General features: G+C 37.9%; 1 protein-coding gene and 1 long non-coding RNA gene across 11 annotated transcripts in view; one reads left to right on the top strand and one right to left on the bottom strand.

Moving 5' to 3' along the window:
- The window catches only part of HECTD1 (HECT domain E3 ubiquitin protein ligase 1), a 73389-nt gene extending 49054 nt beyond the window's left edge, over positions 1 to 24335 (bottom strand). For all 5 annotated transcript variants that reach the window (XM_020876784.2, XM_020876788.2, XM_020876786.2 and 2 more), the window contains exons 1-9: positions 24246 to 24335; positions 22666 to 22824; positions 9480 to 9714; positions 5933 to 6160; positions 4632 to 4913; positions 4264 to 4534; positions 3053 to 3129; positions 2868 to 2966; positions 278 to 392 (exon numbers count right to left, since the gene is read on the bottom strand). In XM_020876784.2, coding sequence (XP_020732443.1) covers positions 278 to 392; positions 2868 to 2966; positions 3053 to 3129; positions 4264 to 4534; positions 4632 to 4913; positions 5933 to 6160; positions 9480 to 9714; positions 22666 to 22805 — 1447 coding nt within the window. In that variant the 5' untranslated portion in view covers positions 22806 to 22824; positions 24246 to 24335. The remainder of the gene's footprint in view (positions 1 to 277; positions 393 to 2867; positions 2967 to 3052; positions 3130 to 4263; positions 4535 to 4631; positions 4914 to 5932; positions 6161 to 9479; positions 9715 to 22665; positions 22825 to 24245) is intronic.
- A 358-nt stretch (positions 24336 to 24693) lies between these two features.
- The window catches only part of LOC110126886 (uncharacterized), an 83667-nt gene continuing 81164 nt past the window's right edge, over positions 24694 to 27196 (top strand). For 5 of the 6 annotated variants that reach the window (XR_011491827.1, XR_011491829.1, XR_011491828.1 and 2 more), the window contains exons 1-2: positions 24698 to 25160; positions 26817 to 27005. This is a non-coding gene — a long non-coding RNA (uncharacterized lncRNA). Of the gene's footprint in view, positions 25161 to 26816; positions 27006 to 27196 lie in introns of all 6 variants that reach the window. The other variant, XR_011491830.1, reaches the window with a different exon arrangement.

The following is a 27196-nucleotide window of genomic DNA, read 5'->3' as shown; positions in this document are numbered from 1 at the left end:
TGTCTACACAATAACCAACTATTCTTTATGACATTCCCACACCCTTAAACTTGTGATTTGGTCTTTTTGGAATCGTGCAGCCGCAGTCTCAAAGAACACAGAACAGTACACTGGTATAGATTTGTCAAATATAAGAGCGTGTGTATAAAATCACTTTACTTCAAGAAAATTATTTCTTTATATAAGGGAGTTCATTTGTCTATAAAAAGCTATTTTTATGGTAGTGAAGCTGAAAAGTAATAGCAGATGGCATAAAAGGAAAGATACTACTACTCACCTGGAGACTGAAGAATAGCTACTACTTCACTATGGCCCCTTTCCCGAGCTTTATCTAATGGAGTTTTTCCATCTTCATCTCTCAGATCTGGATTTGCACCATGCCGTAAGAGAGTCTAGAAAGGAAAAGCATTTAACGTGGATTTAAAGATCAACACCTTATTTCTTCAATGTAGTTCTGCGACCTTCAATTGCATCCACATACTTCAGAATGCAGACTTACAGAATTACTTAATCAAGCAGGTTATCAATTCAAATCTCTGCCTTTGCACACAACACTCTAAAGTTGTTTGTTTATATCTTGAAAAAAGTATAGATTAATTTCAGTTGGTTATTTATTAACATCTCAAATTAAGTATGTTCACATCTGAACCTGTCACGTTCCCCATCAAGCCTCTCCTCTCAATTTCTTTACTTTAACAGAGGTACTGTTATTCAGTCTGTACACCAGAGAATGCTGTCATCTGTGCCATAAAGAGTTTAGTGACACAGAGTTTCTAAGAGTGTCCTAGCAGATAGGATTTTTCACCCAAGTTACTAAAATCCATTCCACAATTTTTGTTGCATGGACAGGTAATAATAACTATGCTTGTTAACTTCTATCTGGCCAACACCAATTCTAAGACTTTCCAATTTAAAAGATGTTGAAATGTGTATGGTGGGAGGTAGTATCTTGGAATCAATTAAAAAACAGAAGAACCTGTGAAGAATGATGTGTGTGCTAGCTGCTTAGTCGTGTCCAACTCTGCAACCCCACAGACTGGAGCCCACCAGGCCCCACTGTCCATGGGATTCTCCAGGCAAGAACACTGGAGTGGATTGCCACTTCCTTCTCCAAAAGCAACTACAGAAAGAAAGAAAGTGAAGTTGTTCAGTTGAGTCCAACTCTTTGTGACCCCATGGACTGTAGCCTACCAGGCTCACGCAACAAGAGAATTTTCCAGGCAAGAGTACTGGAATGGGCTGCCATTTCCTTCTCCAGAAGAATGATAAAACATGTTAAATGCTTAAGAACCTGGCTGGTAAAGAATAAGTGCTTAATGAGTACCTATTATATCATTATTAATAATGGCAGCTATAGTTCATTATGGGCTAATACATAACCAAAATAGGTTAAGATTAGGTACAATTCATTTGGTTCTTTCTCCCTCTCAGATACCTATAACTGAAAAACAGCATGGGTTAAAAAAAAAAATGTTCAATAAAATTTTTTACTACCCTTAGAAATATCATTATCTCTAAAAATTAACCAATTCAAACTGACAGAAGTTGAGTGTGAAGAGATCACCTAGAAGGCTAAGTTATTAACATTTCTTAACAACATAAACATAACAATAATGGCAACTACCATTTAAGTGTCTACATACAATGTGCCAACTACTATACTAAGTGCTTCTCATGTATTTTTTTCTAATCACAATGATAATGCTAGAAGGGACTTCCCTGGTGGTCCAATGGTTAAGATTCTGCACTTCCATTGCAGGTGGCACAGGTTTGATACCTGGTTCAGGAACTGAGATCCATGGTGTATATACATATACAATGAAATATTACTCAGTCATAAAAGAGAATGAAATCTTACCATTTGTGATAACATGCATGGACCTTTGAGGGTATTGTGCTAAGTGAAATAAGTTGGACATAGAAAAATAAATACTGTATGATGTCACTTATATAAAGAATCTAAAAAATAAAACAAAGGAACAAATGTAAAAAACAGATTTGAGCAAACTCCGGGAGATGGCGAAGAACAGGGAAGCCTGGTGTGTTGCAGTCCATGGGGTCGCAGAGTCAAACACAACTGAGTAACTGAACGACAAAAGTCCTTTGCTAATGTAAGAATCACAGCTCTTACGATTCTTCTGCAAACAGAGTATCTGCTAGATTGATAAACAGAAATAACAGAAATATGTATAAAGCTATTCATTACCAGGAGAAAGAAATTGGGGGGAAAAACAAGTTTTCAGCAATAGCTGACTGGCTGAATACATTTGTACAGGTTAAGTATACAGATGTAAAAAAAGATCTCTATATACTAACAGGGAGAGGTCTCAATGTGTATTGCATATGCACTTAGTCACTTAGCTGTGTCTGACTCTTTGCGACCCCATGTATGGTAGCTCACCAGACTCCTTGTCCATAGGATTCTCCAGGAAAAATACTGGAGTGGGAAGCCATTCCCTTTTCCAAGGATCTTCCCAACCCAGGGATCGAACCTGGGTTCAGTCTTTACCATCTGAGCCCTTCAGGAGGATTCTTCACCATCTGAACCACCAGGGAAGCTAGTGTATCATTAAACAATAATTAAATACTAACAATTTATATTTTAAAAGGAAAAAAGCAAAGTATAGATCAATAAATATGTTACATTTTCTATTTAAAAAAAATTTTTTAAATATTTTTGCTTGTACCTGTATTAAAAAAACAATGAAAAGATTAAAATAAAAAATGCTTACCTATAGAGGGCCAGGGAAAATGGAGGGAATGAAGAGAGTATGTAAGTATGGCTTCTCCAAATAAAAGTTTTTATATTATTCTAATTTTAGAACAATGTAAATATTAAAATAATAATTAAAAACCCTGGATTTTACCTTTGCTACTTGAGGTCTTCCAAAACATGCAGCATAATGTAATGATGATGACCTTTGACCTCTATTAACATCAGCACCTCTTTCACAAAGAAATTCTACCTGTAAAATAATGGAGAATCATAAAGTTGCCTTATTAACATTTCTCTTTGATTTAAAACATTAACTTTTATTATTTATTAGCTTACCATTTCCTGAGTTCCAAATGCAGAAGCCCAGTTTAATAGAGTTTGACCTACATCATCCATAAAATTTACTTCAAAGGCTGAAAGTTTAAAGGAAAAAAATAAATCTTTTTTAAAGGCAACAAAATAATAACGAACTTTTCTAAAGTGGGAACCATTTAAAGAGTATTATTAACTGTTATTAATAATCACTAAATAGCCAATTTTAAACATTTAGGTCAATTATATAGTAGTAAATAATCAGCAAACATAAATTCTGCTAAGAAAAAGTATTCCAAAATTTTTAAATTACTGGGGATTCACAAGGCTATAAGCCTTAAAAATAAACATAAGAAATAAAAGAACTAAATAATCAATAAAACTAGAGAGTACCAGTTGCCTCATGCTGTAACTGAGGAAAAGAAGCTAAACCACATCTATACTCAAAACAAAAGTCTGATGACCCAGAAGATCTTTTCTTTTTATTATAACATCTCTCTATTTACTTATTTTCCCCGTGCTGATGGCTCAGATGGTAAAGAATCTGCCTGCAATGTGGGAGACCCAGGTTCGATCCCTGGGTCAGCAAGATCCCCTGGAGAAGGGAATGGCAATCCACTCCAGCATTCTTGCCTGGAGAATTCCATGGATAGATGCTACAGTCCATGGGGTCACAAAAGAGTCAGACATGATTGAGTGATGAATACTTTCACTCTTCACTTTCATGCTGTGATGCATTCAGGATCTTAGTTCCCTACCCCAGGGACCAAATCAGTGCCCCCTGCAACGGGAGCAGAGTATTAACCACCAGACTGTCAAGGAAGTCCCCCATTAGTATCCTTCACCAGCTTATATTTGCTGATCAGCTCATGAAGCAATCTAAAAAAATGTACTATATATCATGAAAATTCACTTGGGTCAGTTTCCATTAATCCTAAGAAAACAACAGCCCTCAGTTCAATCTGCACTTAACCTTAGAATTGGTATGACTTCCTTCTGGCAATAAAACAGGTTAATTTCATTTACTCATTCAAAAAGCATTTATTCAGATCTTACCATGCACCAGACTGATAATTTATATACATAGGGAGAGGAGATATGGAAGGCGTTGGCCATTCTGTTTTCTGACACAACCGATAAGTTTTTAAAAATTTAAAAAAAAAAAAAAAGCCTAGAAATTAAAAATAATTCCTTATCTCAGTTTTCTTTTTATATTTTAAAGAATATTTTCAAACCTCCTGTGTCGATTGCATCTATAAGGGCATCGGTATCTTTACTTCGAATACAGTCAATAAGCTGCCGATGTGAGCGCTCCCCAGAACTATCCAATCTCCGAAGTCCTGGGATTCTGCCGGTGGATCCAGCACTAGATTTTGGCAAAGCCTTTCGTCCTTCAAATAATAGCACCAAGAGAAGGTCAACCAAACGCATGGTATCAAGCACACATCTTTCATCACCCTGCAATGCACTTTCAATTGAATCTGGAAGCTCTGACCTCAGGAGATCCTAAAAAGAGAATGGGAGAGAAAAAAGTTTTAATCTATTCTCATTATACAAAGACACTTCTTTGAAAAGATTAAATAAGATTCAAAACCACTCTTACGTGCGTTACTACTGGAGAGCCTCTGCAAAGTGTTGAGAGCAGACTTACAATTGTTGACACCTGGTTACTCAGTTTGGAATCTGCAGCTGTGGAAGGTGCTCCTGCCGTGCTGCGACTGGGTTTGCAAGCTGATGATGGCCCTGATATAGTACCACCAGCAGCAGCCATTCTAGATAACAGCTCTTCAGTTAATCCATGCTTGGCTAATGGAGCTGGGTCAACACCACGACGGGTAAATCGGTCAGCTAGTGACGCAAAACATCGCAGAGCTCCATCTGAAACCTGATGATGTACAGAATACAAATGTGAATAAAATTCACTTAAAAAGGACTAGTACTATTTACTTCAACAGTGAACTATTAAGAAAAGCAACTGCAGCAAAGGACACCACCAGTCTCGATTTGAATCTTGGCTCCTCATTCTGGTAACTCTATAACCTGAGGATATTACTTAACTGTTCCTCAATTCTCTTACCTGCAAAATGGGAATAGTAATAGTACCTATAACTCATTGTATGAGCTCAAAAGAGATGATACATGTTAAGAAACTAGACTAACAGTAAAAAGCTCAATAAATCTTTACTATTATTACACATAACTAGGCCAAGATAACTGATGAATAGCAATGGAAAATAATTAACATCGAAATGGTAAAAAGGCACTAAAAGTCAAGTTTTATTTTCTAAAGACGATAATTTAACAAAAATTTATACATTTAAAATTTTTAAAACTGCTGTTTTACTTGAATGAAAACTACCCTTCTAAGTGAGCAAAATTGTGCTGAGCCAACAAATTTCACTGGGTATTAAGTGTAGCTTTAGAAATAATATATTTCTAAAATGTTTAAATCTTAAGAATAAACCCATGCCACTTTTATAATTTAAAATGTCTCACTGCCAAAACAAACAAACAAAAAGATTAGCATATAGAAATATAAATGAGATAGAAGATGAGGGAAAGGGAAATTATCTTTACCTCATCAAACAAAAAGTTCCAATTACACTAAGGTTGACCCTTAAACAACATGAGTTTGAACTGCACGGGCCCACTTATATGTGGATATTTTTCCCCACTAAGTTCATACTACAGAACTACACAATCTATAGTTGGCTGAATCCATAGCTTTGGAACCCCAGATAGGGATGGCAGACTATAAAGTTACAAGCACATTTCCAACTGTGCAGAGGATCAGCACTTCTAACCCCTGGGTTGTTCAAGGGTCAACTTTATACCATAGTTATAAGCAGTGGACACTATAAAATCGCTTTTTGAAAATAAAGTACACAGAAGCTATTTAATCACCTGATGATCTTCGTGTTTTAATAAACTAGACAGAGATTCTACACAAATTTCTAAAGAAGAGTCCTGAGGTTCCATTTTGCCACAGAGTCTCGACACCACAGCCATGGCAGAGTGCAGGGTGTCTTTGTGAACCAGGTGTCCACTGTCACGAATGAAGGTGAGCACACAATTCAGACCACCAGCCTCGAAGACTGCTCCTGACTCACGAGTGCAGATTAATTCTAAAACCTGTGGTAAAATAAAATTAACAGAAAAGACAGTAAGTCCAATGTTCATTTTCAAGAATTACAGAGGACATGATACACCCTCCAAATGTATTAGTAGTCACATTTTAGAAAGTAAGGGCAGGGTCTGAGAAAGGGTGGGTGTGAGGGGCAGGAGGCATATCTGGCTGTGAAGATGGCAAGAAGTAGTCCCTGAAATAGCCCAAGAAGGTGACCAAGATGGACAGGGAAGATAAGGCATTCAAGTTGAAACAGAAATTAAAATAGAAGAAACTCAAGGAGCTAAAAGCAAAGGCTGTGAAAAGAGCCCCCTGGCCACAGGTGGAATTAAGAAATTGGGCAAAAAGCTGTCCCTTGTGCCTGAGGCAATGGTGATCTTTATTTAAACATCTTATTTAAACATCTGGATTCCCCACCATACAATGCTGCTACCAATAGCTAGAATGAAGTCTTGGAGTCTGTTGTACACGCTTAACCTTTCATTAAAAAAAAAAAAGTGAAGCAAAACAGAATAAATTTATTTTAATATATTCTATTTAGCACAGTATGTCCAAGGTGTCATTATTTCAACATGTAATCAATATAAAAACTATTGGTATCTTTTGTGCATTTAGTCTTCAAAAACCCATGTATATTTTATACTTAACTCACCTTAATTTGGGGTAGCCAAATCTGAAGTGTTCAACAGTCACATATAGCTACCATATTAGACAGCATAGGTTTAGGTGGTAAAACCTGCATGGCAAGCTAAGAACTACAAGTAATTTAGCAAAAGTCTATAAACGTGCTAGACATTAAAAAAAGAAATCAATAAATGCCGACTATTACATTATTCATTATCTTCACACACACTCTATGAATATTAAGACATTAAAAATCACTTTTTGGGCAAGTTTCTCTGAGCCCACCCACGTGTCTATCCACAAGTACTGTACTCTTCTTCCTCCTAATAAACACCTTACTTGCTTCACTGTAAAAAATTTTTTTTAATAATTTTTTTAAAAATCACTTTTTGGAACTTCTCTGTGATCCACTGGCTAAAACTTCACACTCCCAATGCAGGGGGCACCAAGTTCCCTGGTCAGAGAACTAGATACCACATGCTGCAACCACAGTGTTTTGCAGGCTGCAAGTAAGGGTCCCACACCTAAAAGACCCAGAGCAGCCAAATAAATAAATATTTAAACACAAATAAACAAAAATCACATTTTTTAAATTATATGCTATTTAATATGTTCAGGTAGAACTAGAACTAGGGTCCATAGTTCTTACAGCATACCAGAAATTCAGACTTTATTCTATAAGCAAGAAAAATGTTTTAAGCAGCGAAATATGATTGGATTTCCAGTTAATAACTGGGGGAAAAAGGAAGAGTGTAGAGGCAAATGCAAAAACTCAAGCATTAATATTCCTGAAAGGATGAGGGCTTAACCAAAGCAGTAACAGCAGGAACAAATAGAAGAAAATAAACTAGAAAAGCACTTGATCATTAATTACATGTGTGGAATGGAGAAAAGGAAATAAAAGATAAAGTACAGGTTTCTGTCTAAAGTGACCGAATACAAGTTGATGCCACTTATCAGGAGAGGAGTTTATCTGTAACGAAAGACAATGAATTCAGGCAACCAGGTGAATATGTCCAACAGGCCTTTGAATATGGAGTCTAGAACCTGAGAGAGAAGTCGCTTCTAGAGATAAAGATGTAAAGGGCATATATTTATATATGAATGGTACTGATGCTCACAGATGAGACTGTCTAGGCAAATAGACACATCTCATCTTAAAGCTTAAATATATAGCTTTAAGAAGGTAAAAAACAGAACCTTAGGAAATACTACCACTTTAGAATTGAAGAATGAATTAATAATCTGCAAAAGAAAGAGAGAAAGGGACAGCAGGGTATTAACAGATAAGAAAAAGTTTGAAAATATAGCTCAGTGAATATATGCAATGGAGTAAAGTCCTAGTTCTGGAAGAAAACTGAAGTGATGTGAGCAAGAGGGGGAAAAACTCTCTAAAAACGGATACCTCTTCCTCTGAGGCCAGACACAGACAGAAATACATCTATAAACACAGAGAAGAAAGTCAAGATATTAACACTATAAAAACAACTCTCAAAGCATGGGGAAGACATTTTCAGGGGCCCCTGATTTTTTTCTTTTCATAATAAAACTATAACCGTAATTGTCTTTTTCATTTCTTTAGGAGCATAAGGTAGAGTTTTCTGAAAGTTATATGAAATGTGATAGAGCAACAGGCTGAATGCAGAAGCAGATATTAGGATTTGGCTGTCTTCTAATAAGTCACACATTTCAAACAAGACTCACAAAAATGCTTAACAATGCTACTTTTCTCACTAAATTTCTCTTTCTTCGGGGTATACTTTCATTTAAAATGTAATGTAAACATATAATGAGCTTGTTATTTTATAATAAATGAATGTTTCTAAAGTCTGTTTTAATATCTAATACGGTAAATAGAAACAAGCAGAACCTACATAAACAAAAGCTCTTAGTGGGTCCTTAATAATTTAAGACTTATAAAGGGATCCTAAGACAAAAAGTTTTAAAATTGCTGAACTAGAGCAGCAAGAATCATAAAAAGAATGAAAATATTTAGGAATAAAAAAAAAAGAGAATCACATAAAGTCTAAATATGTTCACCAAGCAGCTCCAATAAACTACTTACCAGTACTGATGCTTTTAGAGTTACATACAGTTAATAATTAGCCCCATCAGGAATAAAATGAAACAGCTAAGTCTAACAGGAGTATAGCAAAATAATTAAATTCACAGGCCCTAGAATCAGACTTCCTAATCTTCAAATTACTCATCACTGAATTGTGGCTCTCTGTCACTACCTACCTGTCTCACCCCAAGCAAGTTACTTAATCTCACTATGCTTGTATTTTTTTAACTTACAAAATAAAAGTGATGATATTAGCAGCACCTACCTCATACAGAGTTGTCATGAAGTTAAATGAGTTAATACAGGCAAAGTGTTTAGAATGATGCCTAGCAGATTAGTGTTAGTTATCACGGTTGTCGTTAACACATGCATATAAAGTCATTTTGGATAACATGAGAAATAACCTGTATCAATAGGTTAGTGGCTACCAGAAACCAAACACAGAAAAGCACCACCAGTGACCTACAATTTTTCTTTACAGATTTCTTTTCCCAAGGCATATGGGATCTCTTTTTGTACCACAAGGACTATGACTTCCACTGTTTTCAACCACTCTCAATAAAAGCTTTTTTGCAAAATGTACTTTTCACTCTCTGAGAAATCTTCAAATGTACGAATAAATAATTAAGACTTACCTTTACACACTGTTCGGCTAAGTCTCTGCTTGTTCTGTTGTTAAGTTCAACCACAACCAAACGATTGCAAAGTGCTTTTATAGCTCCATCTACCCCAACAATCCTTCGGGTGCATTCTGCAGATACGTCCAGGTAGTATGTTATGGCACGGGCTGTTACCTCTAACACATTGTCTGGAGCACTTTCATCAAGAAAAATTTTGCAGAGGGCTGGTAAGAAAGTGCGAGGAGGACATCTGTAGTGAAAGAAATCATATTACACTCAGGATTACTAAATTCTTAACATCCAAAAGTCACCAATATAACATAAGAAAAACTATCACATAATACATTATGTTCAGTACTCCTTTCCACATGTATATTAGGTAATATTTCTCATACTGCTTTTGTTTCCATAATAACACTCACATGCTAATTTCATCATTGCTGAAAATATCAAGTTGTAAACAGTTTAAAGTAGCAGCATTAACTTGAAATTATGTTCAAAAACCATTCCCATTCAATACTCAAGCTCCAACATCAACACTGTAAAACCTTCCCTAACCTCTCCAAATAGTTAAATGGTACTTTCATGTTCCTAAAGCCTCACAAAAACAGTACCCACAGTTTAATGTATCATTTTATTTCCTTATTTACAGTAAGAGTTCCTGAATAACAGGAACGTTGTTCAATTCATGTTTCATGGGAATTGTTCAATTCATGTTTCATGGGAACAAATGCTGATTTGAGATTTAACAGACCAGGGTAAGACACAGAACAACAGCTGTCTAACCTTTCTGGTCCTGTTTCCTCATTTGTAAACCAAAGGAAACATCTAGACAGTATCTACTTTATATGAATATTATGAAGATTTGATGAAAGTATACACATTCAACACTTAGCTCAGTACCTTGGCACCATATTAAGCTAATTAACATTAGCTCCCCTTCCCTCCTATGAATATTTAGCTAATGTCTGCTATATAAACCTGCATAAGACAGCTTTATCAAAAACACATTTTACATTTTTAAATCAACATTTTTCAACACCTAAATGATAAAAAAACATAAATTACATTTAGTAGAGATCACAGTTATATGCCACCAAACACTTTAACTTACCTGCATAAACTAAACTTTAAATGAGCAACAGATATCACAAAACGCACTATAGTCATTCCTCCATATTCAAAGAGGAAAGATTTCAGGGCCCCCTGTAGACACCAAAATCTCAGGATATTCAAGTTCATAAATTAAGTGGTGTGGATACAGAGAGCTTACTGTATTCTCAACATTTCAGTTGAATTGTTTTTCGTCCAAATTTTTAGTCTGCACATAACTTTAGTAGTTTTTTTTAAAATATCTGTATGGATGCCAAAGTAACTTTGCCCTTTCTACTCTGCTTAGATGATGTTCACTTTAGGGGTCCAGCAGCAGGATTATTATCAAAGATACAGACCTCTTGCATTCAGTGATTAAACCCAAGTGGGTTTTATTAGCCAGCATCATTGGCGACCTAGGTCACATTGTTTTGTTGCTGTTGTTCAGTCACCAAGTCACGTCCAACTCTTTATGACGCCATGAACTGCAGCATGCCAGGCTCTCCTGTCCTTCATTTTCTCACTGAGCTTGCTCAAACTCATGTCCACTGAGTTGCTGATGCCATCCAACCATCTCATCCTCTGTCTCACCCTTCTCCTCTTGCCCTCAATCTTTCCCAGAATCAGGATCTTTTCCAATGAGTCAGCTCTTTGCAGCAGGTGGCCAAAGTACCAGCACTTCTGCACCAGTCCTTCCAATGAATATTCAGGGTTGATTTCCTTTAGGATTGACTGGTTTGATCTTGCAGTCCAAGGAACCCTCAGAGTCTTCTCCAGCACCACAGTTCGAAAGCATCATTTCTTCAGCACTCAGCCTTCTATTTTTTTAATTTATTTATTTTAATTGAAGGCCAATTAACTTTACAATACTGTGGTGGTTTCTGCCATACATCAACATGAATCAGCCACGAGTGACATGTGTCCCCCCATCCCGAACCCCCTCCCACCTCCCCCCAATCTCATCCCTCTGGGTTGTCCCAGTGCATGAGTTCCCTATTTCATGCATCAAATTTGGACTGGTCATCTATTTCACATATGGTAATATACAGGTTTCAATGCTGTTCTCTCAAATCATCCCACCCTCACCTTCTCCCAAAGTCCAAAAGTCTATTCTTTACATCTTTGTTTCTTTTGCTGTCCTGCATATAGGGTTGTCGTTACCATCTTTAATAGTCCAACTCTCACATCCATACATGACTACTGGAAAAACCATAGCTTTGACTATACGGACTTTTGTTGGCAAAGTGATGCCTCTGCTTGTTAATACACTGTCTTGGTCTGTCATAGCTTTTCTTCCAAAGAGCAAGCGTCTTTTCATTTCATAACTGCAGTCACCATCCACACTGATTTTGGAGACCAAGAAAATGAAATCTGTTTCCACATTTTCCCCATCTATTTGCCATGAAGTGACAGAACTGGATGCCATGATCTTAGTTTTTTGAATTTTTACTTTTAAGCCAGTTTTTTCACTCTCCTCTTTCAGCTTCATCAAGAGGCTCTTTAGTTTTTCTCCACTTTCTGTCACTAAAGTGGTATCATCTGTATATCTGAGGTTGTTGATATTCCTCCCAGCAATCTTGATTCCAGCCCGAGATTCATATCCAGCCCTGCATTTCACATGATGCACTCTGCATATAAGTGAAATAAGCAGGGTGACAATATATAGCCTTGACATATTCCTTTCCCAATTTAGTTACTTGTAATTTGTCTGAGGAGGAGGATAAGATTAGATTATGGAAGACAGTCCAGTAGTTCTCAGGGAAGATTAGAATGACTAGCATATTGAAATCTCGAAGCATTTTTACTGCTCTCTGAATTGGCATATGTAGTATTAATATACTGAAGAGATAAGATTGTAAAAGTGTTAATACTACTGAGAAACAACACAGTCTTATTAAAAAGTAAGTTTTCTCCCCCCCCCCCGAGAAAACAGTAGCTTTTGAAAAAAGAATAAAATTTTTAAGCTGATAGTCGTCACATTAAATGGCAAGAATGGATCTACCATACGCTTTATATTAAGAATAAGAAAATTATTCACCTATCTTACACAGTACAAAAAACTAGTCATCAAAAAACAAAATTTAAGAGAAATGTTTAGTGTAACTACCTATATTTCATGGGGAAATGTGGTATCTTACTGGGGGAATAAGCTATGTTCCCTTTTAACAAGTATAAAGGGACAATTAAAAAACAAAAAACCAGAAAGTTCTCAACACAGATTCTCAGCTTTTAACTGTGATTAATTTTATTTAAAAAAGAAAATAAAAGTATTCTGCATAAGTAAAAGCTTATTTTATGTCAGGTATAATAAAAACCTGCTTTGGGAGAGGGAGGTGGGAGGGGGGATCGGGATGGGAATACATGTAAATCCATGGCTGATTCATGTCAATGTGTGACAGGAACCACTGCAGTATTGTGAAGTAATTAGCCTCCAAATGATAGAAATAAATGAAAAAATAAAATAAAATAAAAACCTGCTTTGGGAACTTTTTAAAGGTGTGGTACAAAATATCTGTTGTAAACTTTTGGCTGTTGGACAAGAAAAAAAAAATTTTGTTTTCCTAGCTCCTGAGTTACTTTTTCAACCATGAGAAAGTATTTTAGACATATTCACTAGTTTTTCAATTCAGAAACCAAAGCAATTTACAAAAACCTCAACAATACAAATTAACTATAAATTGAGCAAAAAAAGTAGAGAAAACATGCCAAGAGTAATTAATGAATTCTGAAAAGTACAAAATAGTTGAAAGAACTATAGTTATATTACTTGAAAGTTCATACTACAACTAATACAAATTATTAACAAGTGCTGTTTTTTTAACATTCTGCTTGATAGCATGCTTTAAGACAGTCATCATGATAAGGCCTTAAAACCATCTTTTTACTTGTTAGTTAGTATCAATTTCTTTCTATCATTTCCAAAGTAATCCTGTGTTGATAGGTATTTCATCTAGGTCTTTAAATTCAACCTGAGCTTCATGGTAATTCAATAAGCACTTGACTATGTTCTTATGAACAAGACCTTCATGTTTCTTTCCTTTTTCCTGGGCAAAAACCACAAACACAATTTTCCCTTTGTGTGAACCCATGTTAACAGATACGAAGAAAAAAATTTACATAATCAAGAAAATTCAATGAGTTATTTCACACCTTGTCTTCAACTTTCTCTTGGCTTAGTGATCCCTTGATTTTCCATTCTAGCCTCAGTTCTAAACTCCCTTCTCTTCTCTAGTTGATCTCATCTATTTCCTTTGTTTATACACTCATATACATACACGGTATGTATAAAATCTCATCTACATACCGTGAAAACTCCCAAAATATTATCTCTACCCCAGAGCAACTAAATCACTATCACTATCTCCATTTAGAATTATCACAGGCAAATTAAAATAAACATATTCAAAACAAATATGCCTCCTCCCAAATCACTGCTTTGCAAATGTCACAACCATCCAGAAAGCCAGAAACCTGACAATCATCCTTCGTTCTCCCCCTTCATTTTGCTCACACTACACATCCAATCTGTTAGTTAAACCCCAACCATTTTCTCTATAAAGTATATCCTAAGTCTGTCCACTTCTCTCCACACCATCTTTTACAAACCTAATCTAAACTAACTCCAAACTCTTGTTTAAACTACTGAAATAGCCACTTGGACATCCACATAAGAGATGTTTCACACCACTGTTGAGGAAGGTATTTCTAGAGGAAAGAGGAAGTCTGTCTGGAATAACATGTAAGAGCATGAGCAAGACAAAGAGAGCATTTGTATAGGGGCATGTCCAAGTAACGAGCAACTAATCAAATAAATAAGTACATAAATATATTGAGGACAATGGGAGCCAGATTTCTCACTGTAGCCTGGAGATGGAAACATAGAAAAAAGAAAACTAGAATGAACCCTGTGGTATTAGATTTGAACTGGGGATGAAGTCAGCAGGGATGAACCGACAGAAAGATAAAAATAAACAGATACTAATGTGTGAGATGCTCCCTCTGCGTAAAATGTGTTTCTCCCAATTCTGCCCATGGCTGTTTCTTTGTCATCCTTCCTGTGAGCCTAAACGTCACCTCCTGAGTTTCAGGCTTACTTTCTAACTATCCACAACTGGACTCCTGGTTTGGTTTTTTTTTTTTTTTTTTTGGTCTTAATTTAGTTTGACAATTTATATTTCATTTTCTGCTGTCCACTATAATTCTCTCCTTAAAATCTGCAAGCTCCTTGGGAATAGAGCTGTATTTCACACAGCACCCAACAGGGTTCTCTGCATATGGGAAGATACTCAAGTTTTATTCCTGAATGAATGATATCAAGAAAAGGTAAGAACTTTCTTGCTTATGGAAAGAGAAACCAAACAAAAGGATCCCATCAGTTCTCTTAATGATCTGCTTCTTCATCCTGATGCCCAACCCCTCTCTAACATGTTTCCACCCCCACAACACACAAGCCTTCATCCTAGCTCAGTCTCCATCAGGTCTCCTTCCCCTGCCCTACACCTTCCCACAACACAAAAAGTAAATCCACTTTTATCTCTCATTTTCCATAGAACTGTTCTGAATTTCAATTGTGGTGGTGGTTATATGACTCTGTGTTTGTCAAAATCCATATGTAATTTTTTAAAAGTTAAGAGAAAATTAAATTGCATGTATACAATAATCACAGTCCTTCCTGAATAGTACTGAAAGAATACATCTATGGCACAGAAGCTTAGATTAATCACAATTAAAGAGTTATTAAAACTTTTAAACTCACTAAATATTTACCTCCTATATCATAGGTAGAAATTACTTTTACATATTAAATCCAATCAAGTACTATACTAGACCAACTTACAGACCCAAAGGTGGCTAAATTAGGAAACTTTAAGATCACTCACAGTCTCCACGGAACTACTGTCAGACCAGTCAACCACAAAAATGAGACTAGAATCTTCATTTGAATCCAACTTAAGCAAGTTTCCAAAATACTACCTGCAGTGACGAAAGAATCCTTTCCTAATGGAAGCAGAAGTAACTTAAAACAAGAACAAAAAAAGTTTCATGAGGTTACAAAGAATTTCCCTTGAGACAACTGTAATATCTTCTATACTATTACTACCATATGCTTTTTCCACACTGTATCACTTGGACTTGGGCCAAGATTTCAGAAGATGTACAATTTTGAGAAAATAAACATTTTAAAAATAAAGTTATCTATAATAGTGATGTTTTTACTGAATACAGTGTGTAAATTGAACACTTACTTTTAAAAAACTAAAAATTAAAAAAAAATAAAAATAAAAAACTAAAAATTTTAAATGTAACAGATTAATAAATTTTGTTTCCTGAGGATAATAAATAACATCTTTTGACCCACTTTATCTTTTATTCCATTCTTGCCCCTGCTCCCATTCTGGACTTTGTATTTCTTAACTAACAATAACTCCTGGCATAACAGTTAAAAATTACAGCTTTCCCTCTAAAAGAAAAAGGACAAATTCCAGTAGGTAGACTCAGGTGTTGTTCAGGATTTCTTCAATGTGTTCAGTATCTGGATATTAGCTATCGTACACCAGGCACTATGCTTAGCGATGGAAAACTAAAGTAATAGCATGGAAAAATAAATAAATAAATAAAGTAATAGCATGTATGTGTGAGATACAGCAGAGGTCTTTGAAGGCATCTAAATTGTATTCACTAGGTAAAGAGCACAAAAGACTTTATAAAAGGAAATGACACAGTCAAATCAGTCTTTCAGACTATAGTCAATTACATTTCAATAAAACTGGGGGGAAAAATACCATAAAAATATTTTATGACTGTAGCTCTGCATATTGTTAGCGTATAGGCAGGGGCATCTGTTATGAAGTCACTAGCACTACATGAACATAATCATTTCCCCAAATCCATTCTCAGTGTTACCATTCTTTTCAATCTCTTACTTCAGGAAGAAAATAGATGTCATCAGACAGAAATCTGTCTGATTTTTCCCATCAAACCTAAAAATCTTCATCTTTCGTGCCTTACAATAAGAAACACATTGCCATAAATCTATCTCTTCACCAGTGCATCAGAGCTTTGACACTCAGTGTGGGATTTTTCTGACCAACAGCTTCAGCATTATTTGAGAACATACTAGGAATGCAGAATATCAGGCACCACACCAGACCGAATGAATCAGAATTTGCATCTTAACAAGATCCCCAGGTGATTCACAGTACGCACATTAAAGTTTAAAAAGCACTGCTATTGACGGCAGCCAATGCTCTCCCCGTTTTCTCATAATCTACATACTACGAATTCTCCCTTCTCTCTCCTCTATGACCGCTAAAAGAAAAAGCCCCACACTATTTTTCCCAGTACAATTTTCTCAAAAAAGTTTTCCACACTCCGGTCTCCATTTCCTCCTGTTACTCCTCAACCCATTCAAATCTGGTCCTCAAACCACTCCACTCAGCTCTCATTAAGATCAATGATCTTGAGAATGTTGCTAAATCCAAAGGAGATCTGAGTCTTCACCATACTTGACGTCTCACTGTCCTTCCTCTTTAATCACTCTCTTTCTTGTGTTGACGTGTGCACTAATGATGTAAAAGCGATGGTGGATAAAACTGCTGGTGCTTTAGCATGAATCAGGGCAGCAGCATTAACCACTGGTAATCGTTTTGGATTTTCACTGCCAAGCTATAGCATGAAAAAAAAGGTCAATTTCACTACAGAGTAACTTTGATAAAGCAAATATATACATACATATATTTTACTAAACCTCAAGCCTTTTCTCTTTAATTAACTTTTAAAAAGTTTACAACATTGTGTTGGTTTCTGTCACACAATCTCAAACCTTTTCAGACATATTTTTTTAATATCCTACTTAAACAAATGGGAAGCAAGCATAAAGTACTTCTGCATACTCAAGAAAGATGGTTGTGTCAAGGAAATGCTGGAGAGTTGAACTAGCCACTTGTTTCATGCAACATCATTGTTACCTGAAAGAACTTTAGACAAATTGTGGTTACTCAGACTTGGATATCTAGCAAACATTTCCTCAAAAATTAACCAAGCAAGCATTCCACCTCAAGGAAAAACAACTGACAGTATTTGCTGCCAATGATAACATTCGAGCTTTCAAGCAAAAATTACAACTTTGAAAAACTTGCTCCTGCCACCATGAGCTGGACAGCATCCCATTATTTGAAGACTTTTCTGATTAAGTACTTATAATAACAAATATGAGTTTGTGACAGTGTAGAATGGCATATGGCAACATTAGGAATATCTGTATAACTCAGCAGATCAATATTTTTCACATGACCAGTGCAAGATCTTTTAAACTTATACATGGGTTAAAAAAAAAACAACACCCACTCAAAGTACCAAACAGGCCAATAGATTTTAATCTATAAGAGTACAAGTTCATTGACATGATTTCAGAATCCACATTATAATTAACTCTTAAGAAACTATCACTTTGCCCACTTTGGGTATGATATCAAAGGAGACTATACTTAATTATGTAAAGACATCATTACCACATTCCTCCCTTTCCCAGCTACATCTATTGGAGGATGATAATTTTTTCATATATTGCAATCAAAACAACATAATGCAACACAATAAATGCAAAACAGATATGAGAATCTAGCCAAATCCAAATTCATGATCTCCATTTCTCAAAAACATGGTCCTCCTGGGAATTTCTTGGTGGTCCAATGGTTAGGACTTAATGCTTTCACTGCAGGGGTCCGGTTTCAATCCCTGGTTGGAGAACTCAGATCCCACAAGTCATGTGGTATGGTCAAAAAGAAAAAAACAAAAACATGGTCCTCTTTCGATTTTCTCTCTCACTGAATGGCATCATCATCCACTGCAATCTGAATTATCCACGGTACTGTCTTCTTTCTCTCTCTCACATCCAATCATTCAACTATTTGACTATTCTACCTCCAAAATCTAAGTCTACAAGCATTGATTCTGTCCTCATCATCCATTCATTATCCATAGAGCAGAAAAAATTAGCATTTTTAAAAGACACATTTAATCCCATCACTCACTCTTTTACATCACTGCTCTTAAGAAAAAACCAAAAGCATACACAAGGTTCCATCTGATCTTGCCCCAACTTTCAGCACAGTTCTCCAGACAGCTTTCCATGCACAGTCATACTACCTTTCTCCAAATTCCTCAACCACGACATGCTCATCCCACTTCAAAAGTCCTCACATGTTGCCTTCCCTTTAAACATCCTTCTATCCCACCACCTTATACATCATCCTTTAAATTCTTACTCATCCTTCATATCTCTAAGAAAAACCGCTTTCTTAAAGACCACTCTGACTACCCCTGTTCCTCCAGGTCATGCCCCTGCTACCTGCTGTCACAGCACTATGAACTTTTCCTTCATTGCACTTATCAAAGCTTGTAACCACAATTTTATCTCTATAATTATTTAATATGTGTTCCTTATTAGACTACTAGGCACCATAAGAGCAGAGACTGTTATCTGCTTTGGTCAGCATATTTCTTTTTAACAATAAAAAGTAGGAAGACAATTTAAAAGATTAAAAGACTTATCACTGTTGTAGGTATTTTTAAATAGTTTTTACTGTACATACACAATAGGAAGCTTTTACCACTGTATTCAGTATTGGAATCCAAACTTGAGGCAGTCGTTCTTGGGATATTTCTCTCTGGGAGGATACACCAGGAAAATGATTAATGGTGGTTGCCTCTGGAGAGGAGAATTGGTCAGCCAGGAGACAGGAAAGGGAGAGACTTACACTTTACTGTATATCCTTCTGTGTCTTCATAATGAAGTAAGATGATTATTTTTTAAATATGAGCTTTCTGGTGACTAAAAGCACTATCCCTAATATTCCATTTACTAGATCTTCTGGGGAGATGTTAGATTCTTCCCAGAAGACATAAATTATATTATTTGAAGATTCAGTAGCAGGATCTACAACTGCCCAGGATTTATCTACTTTTTAGAATATGTACAATGGTCACCTATTTTGATGTGAATGCAAAACTACTCATTTATAACTCATTAAATTTATTTCAAATGTATAACTTATATTAAGTTTAGCTCACTAATGTATCACAGATGAAAGCAAAAACTAACTCTGAACTTGAATTTCACTTTCTAGAGCATTACCTTGTTAAATTCAGGCATTAGTAAGAAGTATCACAGTTTCACAGAAAATGTATAGCTCTTAACTTCAAAAAGACTGCCAGGGAGTTTCTCTCGTGGCTCAGTGGTCTAAAGAATCCACCTGAGACACGGGTTGAATCCCTGGTCAGGAAAGATCCCAAACGCCTCAGAGCAACTAAACCCACGCGCCACTACTGCTGAGCTCTGAAGCCTGTGCGGCAGCTCCTGAGGCAACAGGCTGCAACCACTGAGGTCCAAGTGCCTAGAGTCTGCGCTCCGTATCAAGAGAAACCACGGCAGTGAGAAGCTTGCACACCACCACGAAGAGGAGCCCCTGCTCACCACAGCTGGAGAAACGCCGGCAGAGCAATGAAGACCCAGCACAGCAAAAACTAAATTAAAACAAAGTCAGGACGGGTACAAAAAAAGGGACAGCCATGTACAATATTAAGTTAAAGGAAAAAAAAACACTTAACTGTTATGTGAAAAGCACTATGTTGGGCATCTCACTTGTATTATCACATTTAATCTCCATGAAAACCTATACCCGTGTCTATCTCATTCCAAAGGCCATTAATTTTACCACACCATGTGCCTTTCCTGACTAAACGAACATGTAACTACTAATCAAAGCTAATCAGACAAAAGCCTATCTGAACATATAGGCATCTTTTGCTTTACTTGACGTAACTAAAAGGACTACTTGCTACTATCTTATGAAATTAAGTTAAAAGGGATATTTTCACCCATATTTAAAATGTGCACATCATCCTGCTTTTGCCCTGTCTTATTTGTTGACTGTTTCAAAGAATTTTTAAAGGTTCTTCAAAACTCACCACAGTTTCATGAAATAAAGTCTCCAAATAAAATTCAACATTAGATATTTAAGGACATTAAATTGGCTCACTTGACTCAAAACACTTTTCACATACATTCTTTCCTTTACTCCTCACAAGGAGCAAACCAGATATGAGATTACTGTCATTTTTACAGAGGAAGAAAGTAAAGCTCTCAAGGGGTAAACTTCATTTAGGAAACCAAGAATCTGAACCCAGGTCTCTGGTGACACACAGCCATTCTTTCCACCTCACCAAGCTGCATCTCTGGTTTAAAGAAACTAAAGATAATTTTCCTTCTGACAACAAGAAAATCTGGCTACTGAATGAAGAAAGCAAGCTAAAGGTTTAAAAAACAACTGTCATAAATTTAATCAAATGTCTACTTTTGATAGACAAACTACTGATATGCTAAATAAAACAGGGCTAACCATTCCAATATGAAATTTTCTTATATCTTCACTTAGTAAATAAAAAATATAAATTGCATATGATTTTAATTTCATCCACATTATATCAAATATGACTGAAGCCTGGAAGGGATAATGAAAAGAATAACAATTATATTAGGACAGAAGGATTTTGCATTGATGAGTTTGACATTTTAACAATTTCCTTTAAAATTGTTTTAATATAATGACACTTATTAAAAATGTCATTACAAATACCTCTACTACTACATGTCAGTACTTAATGGAGAATATGATAGTTGATGTGACTGGTATGTACGACTTTTTAAAATACCAAAAGTAATTCTCAGGTTAATGAAAACCCTCTAATGAAAGCTACAAATGCTCAAAAATCTATTTCACTGTTCTGTGATTCTGACCAAAACAAGTGTTAATAAAGGGGCTAAATTATTATGTTCTCAGAGTTTGCCAATAACAATAACTACTTGAAATAAATGAGTCACAGACTGCGATTTGGAAACTTTGTTCATAAGGATTTTTTTCTTAATAGTACCGCCTCAATGGGACTTACAACTAAGATTATTAACTATTCATTTATTAATTCATCTTCATTAGTGATTCATTCAAAAATGAAGATGATCAAAAATACATCAATTTAGTGAGTAATAAAGCCTATTGCCACTTCAAAGAAATTAAGATAATTTATACCAAATTTTGTCAACATCTCAAACATTTTCTACTAATTACTTCAAAATGGCATTAAAACCAATATAGAAGCATCTGAGTTTTCATTGACTTATCACCAGAATTCAAAATCATAAATATAAGATAAATAAAAACCAAACACGTTCAGCATTTAGAAGAATGGTTAATCTAACTGGGCAAGTACAACATAAGAGGAAAAACATGGCATTAATGTCCAATCTAGTAATGATTCCTTTACATTTTTGCACAAATTCCACATAATCCTCTAAATAAAATTACTTAAACTCTCAAATCTCAATCTGCTTTTACTATTCCAAAAACTATGCCATGTGGTTAACATTCAATTTATACCCTTTCCAAACTGAAATTTACAAAGCCATGATTTGCTTTAAGGAAAGTACAGGGGGAAAAAAAAAAGTATAGGAAATTCCCTGACAATCTAGTGGTTATGACTCATTGCTTTCACTGCAGTGGCCTGGGTTCAATCCCCTGTTGGGGAACTAAGATCCAAAAAGCCACACAGTGCCACCAGAGCAACAAAAACAAAAACAAACAAACAAAAACCCAAAAACAACAACGCCAAAACAAAACAGTGTCCTAAGACTTGCTACCAATGAAGAAAGGGCAGTTGGAAATGTATTCATTGTTATCTGTATTTTCATATCAATTTCAGGTCAACTTCTTGATACAGAAATAAAGAAGTATTTGCATTTTCTCAGTTCATAACATGTTTTGAAACTGAGTCAATCAGATTATGGGGTAGAATTAGCATTCTCTACTAATTCCTATTCAATCAACAAACATCTATTTGTGTCATCACAATTATTACTGGAGTTAGTTTACCTACCAAGTTTTATTTCTCAGAAGACTGTAAATGCAAAACTACAGAAACTTTTCAAAAGATAAGTTTTAAAACTCACTGAAGAAAAATTCTATACAAACTCAAATCAGCAGATGGTTGAGAACATGTTACGTACATGTCACTACAGCACCCCCAAAGGAAGATGACGAAGGGATATACTTACGTTTCAAAACAACGATCCACGTTGTCAGACATCAAAAGCAGCATGCATAGCTGTTCAAGGGCTATTAGTTGCATGTCCCTTTCATCTCCTTGTCCCATCTGCAGCCATTCCAGCAATGTATCTGGGTCCACATCTGCCATGGTTTTTTAAGCTTCTTTGCTTAAATTTAAAAAGTAAAGGCAAAAAGTCCTTTAAATGTCTAGGACTGAACAGCGTGAGCTTAATTTTTTTTTTCTTTTACATTGACTAGAGCCAGATTTTCTTGGTGTCCTAGGAACTAGAAAAGACTCATAAATATGTTGGATAGTGTACTTAACCATAGTTTTCCAACTTTTCTTATTCCTCGGGTTTAACTTCATACATTGTACTAAATAAAAACCAGTTTTGCACAAGAGTATAAGCTGATTAGGCTGCTGCTTAAACTGGAAACCAGAGCCGTCTTTGTCAAAGACAGTCAAACAAGCTTCGGATCCCTCTATTGCTATCACTAACGTGTTTGCCAAAAGGCAAACAACACCTTACTAAGGGTTTTTTTTTCCAGAAAACTTCTTTGCCCCTCCCCTCACCCAAAGCTGATCTTCTGATAAGGATTAGATTCAGTATTTTAAGGAAACTTAGCACTTTGATCCAATTCCCCTCCAAATCAAGTCTCTACTTTAAAATTATCTTCAATTTCTTAAATTCTGCTGATTTAATTTACTGCTATCCTTAAGATGTTCAAATACAAACGATATACAAGATCTATCTAAGATTTGATTAGGAATTTCGGCAGTAGCAGCAACTGTTCTTAAAAGTTAAAAAAAAAAAAGTTTGAAAAGAAATGCTACAAGTAAGTGCAATGGACTAACACGTTACAGATCAGAACACAAGCCAATCTGCGGTCCTCTCTCCCCATCCCCACCGAATGGGGCAGTTGGCTAAAAACAACAGCAACAACAACAGCGAAGCAGCCCCAACAGGCAAGTCAATACAAAAACTCAGAAGCACTCTTGACGAGAGGACAGCGCTGGGTCCCCTGTAACCCAGCTGCAGGTGCATAAATCCAGCGCAGGTTCCGGTGGGCGCCCAACGGCGGCGATCCGCAAGGCTGACCCAAAACTCAGGGCCCAGCCGACCCGGCGCCGGGAGACGCAGGCACCGCGCTCCGGTTTTCCCGAACCAAACCCGGCTAAGTTAGCTACCTGTGTCGAGGAGGAGGGTAAGTTTTGGAGGTGGAGCTGCGAGCCTCTCTACCCGAGAGGAGGAGGCCGAAGCAGGCAGGGCGATGGGTCTCCCGGGAGCGGCGCCCGGAACTCTGAGGCCCGGCGGGACGTCCCTGGCCCCGTCGGGCGGCGATCCTTTCTCAAGGACAAGGGCGGGCAACCATGGGCTCTGGCCTGGACAAGTCGGGGCCCGCCGTGGGCAGGGTCGGGGGAGGAAAACAAAGGGGCCAGGCGGGTGAGTCGGCGGCAGCTTGCCGACCTCACCAGGGGCCGGGGTCTCGCTCCCAGGCTACCGCCGGGCATCCCTGATCCCGGCACCAGGCCTGACCCTTCCGACCGCCGAAGGCGCTCCTGCGTCCCCTTTCCTCAAGTTCTTACCCAAGCCTGTCGTCTCAAACCGCTCCGGTCCAGCTCCAAGCAGGCCGCGGGCTGAGCCAGGCCCGGCCGCGGCCCTCGAGTTCCCAGGAAGCCGCAGGCCGCGCAGGTCGAGCCGGGCTGGCGGCACAGGAAAAGCCGCGCCTTGTCCCTCCCCTTCCTCCGCGGGGACCTGGTGACAGGGAAGCCAGAGGTTCCCCAGACCGGCGGCAGCCAGCTCACGTCCCGTCCCCGGCACGCGGCTCCTCACGCCCTGCAGCTTAGAGGCCCGCGCCGTAATGCCGGCGGCGGCGGCGGGGGGAGGCCGCGTCCATCGCGATCCGGGAGGGGGAAGGGAGGAGGGTCGGGGGAGAGCCGGGCGGGGAAGCTGCGGAGGGCAGCAGTGCGCCGCGGAGGCGGAGCAAATGGGCTCCGCTGGCTGCGACCCCTTCGGCCGCCACGTGGGGGCGCTGCGGGGACCCGTCGGCCCGCGGCGCAGGGTCGCGCAACGCCGGGGCGCCGAGCGACCGGTAGCTTCGTCGCCGCTACCGAGGGCCTCCGGCTCCGTCGGCCGCGTCAGCTGTCGCTTTCCTATCGTACGCTCTGCGCCTTCACGTTTCGTTGGCAATTCAAGCGCGCTCCCAGCACCGCGCGCACACGGGTGCACGCACGCTCAGCGTGTTTTGCACGGTGTGTACACACTTGGCGTGCTCCTGCTGAAAGCCCCCACGCTGCACGTCAAAGCTGCGGCCCAACCTGTCCTGGCCCGGCCTCCCGCCTCGCCGACCCGGCCTCCGGCGCGAGCTTCTCCTCCTCCTCGCTGGTCACCCCTCCTCGCGCACGGAAGTGCGCCGCGGGAAGAAAAGCGCCACCCTTAGGTCCTGGGAGGCGAACTGCCCGGCAGTTCAGAAAGAAAACCTTTCACCACAGTCTTGTGAGGTAAATATTGTCGAGTATCCTCTCCATAGTACGGACGGGAGAGCTGAGGTTCCAAAAGCTTTGAATTCAGGCCCGCTGGCGTTCCCAGGAAGCAGCAGTACCTCGAGTGTGATTTCGACTTTTTCCTGTGGGTTGTGATCTTAAGTATGTCCGTAGTTATTCCCTTCGAACGTTTTATTTCACACGCGTTGAAAACAAAATATGCCTGCTTATGAGGCGCACTTGGAGACAGTTAAGATGTAATTAGTTGGAAATGTGAATATAGCTTTCTTTTTCTTTTAATCAAGAAATGAATCCCTTGGTTTGTGAGATACGTAAACCCATGCCCCATACACCCACTGTATTTAAAAAACAAAAATGAGTGTTACGTGATAGTATTTGAGGAGTGTTCCTTTAAGCAGAGGAGCTGCTGCATAAATTTGAAGAACTAGTATTTTGTAAATTACACATTTGCACCTCGAATATCTATAGATACATGTCCCACTGTAGCAGGTAAGGTTCCTAGGTCTCCTGCTCATAGGTCAAATTAAGAGATAAGAGTTGAGGATTCCACTATCTTGTCCCAACTACAGCACATAAGAATTTGCGAGCTATGAATGTGACTTGGAGCTGCCAGGAAAATCTTCAAGGAGGAAAGTGGCATTTAATTTGGACCTTGAAGAAATGGGTAGAATGTGAACACTGCAAGTGAGGAAAAAGAATAAAGCAAAGCCTGATCAGTTCTGAAACAAAGGAAAGAGGACCTGTGCCTCAAGCAAAAACCAGCGTTAAGCAATGATGGAGAAAATAGGAGCTAAAATCAGCAGGGACTTAAATGTGTGGGATACAGAATTTATGCTGAAGTAAAGTAGCAAGTTCTGGACTAGAACATTGACTGGAAAAGTTCTAAAAGAGTCTTGCAAAGGTGTATAGGGCAAGAGTGTCCAGAATAGCTAATAAGAACTACCTGGACAAGGAGACTGGAGAAGGCAGTGGCACCCCACTCCAGTGTTCTTGCCTGGAAAATCCCATGGATGGAGGAGCCTGGTGGGCTGCCGTCTGTGGGGTCACACAGAGTCGGACACGACTGAAGCGACTTAGCAGCAGCAGCAGACAAGAAGATTAACTGGGAGATTGGAAAATTCCTCCAGTAGTGGAGAGAGAAAGGGCCTAGTTTTTGGCAGTAAGAAGACAGTTCGGATGGAGAAGAAATAAATCTTTAAAATGTTTTATACATGCAGATGTTTTATAAATGCCTCTATACATGCACAGCCGTCAAAAGCTCCACCACCTAGTACATTTGTGACAATGAGTGTATGTTGATACACCATTATCACTCAAATTCCATAGCTTACATTAGAGTTCACTTTTGGTGGTGTATATTCTATGGTTTATGACAAACATATCTTGACACATATCTGCCATTATAATATCATACAGCATATTTTCACTGCCCTAAAAATCACCTGAGCTCTACCTATTCATCCCACTCTCACCTAGCCCCTGACAACCACTAATCTTTTCACTGAGTCTGTTGTTTTACCTTATTCAGAATGTTGCATAGTTGAAATCATGTAATATATAGCCTTTTCATATTGGTTTCTTTCATTTAATAATGTGCATGTAAGATTCTTTTCATGGCTTAATAACTAATTTTTTTTGTTTGCTTGTTTTTAGGGCCAAATAACATTCTGTTGTCTGGAAGTACCAGAGTTTATCCATCCACCTACTGAAGAACATCTTGGATATTTCCAAGTTTTGGCAATAAAAGTACTGCTATAAAGACCCAGCTGCAAGTTTTTACATGGACATAAGTGTTCGACTCATTTGGATAAATACTAAGGACCACAGTTTCTGGATTGTATGGTAAGAATATGTTTTCATTTTCTTCCATTTTTATTGAGATATAATTAATATACTGTACTGTGTAATCTTAAGGAATACAACATAATTTTTTGACTTACATATGTCATGAAATGATTACCACAGTAGGTTTGGTGAACCTATTCATCATCTCATATAGATAACACATTACAGATTAAAAAATATTTTTTCCT

This window comes from Odocoileus virginianus, chromosome 16 (genome assembly GCF_023699985.2).
Source record: "Odocoileus virginianus isolate 20LAN1187 ecotype Illinois chromosome 16, Ovbor_1.2, whole genome shotgun sequence".
NCBI lineage: Eukaryota > Metazoa > Chordata > Mammalia > Artiodactyla > Cervidae > Odocoileus > Odocoileus virginianus.
This window is presented reverse-complemented; position numbering and strand designations above follow the sequence as displayed.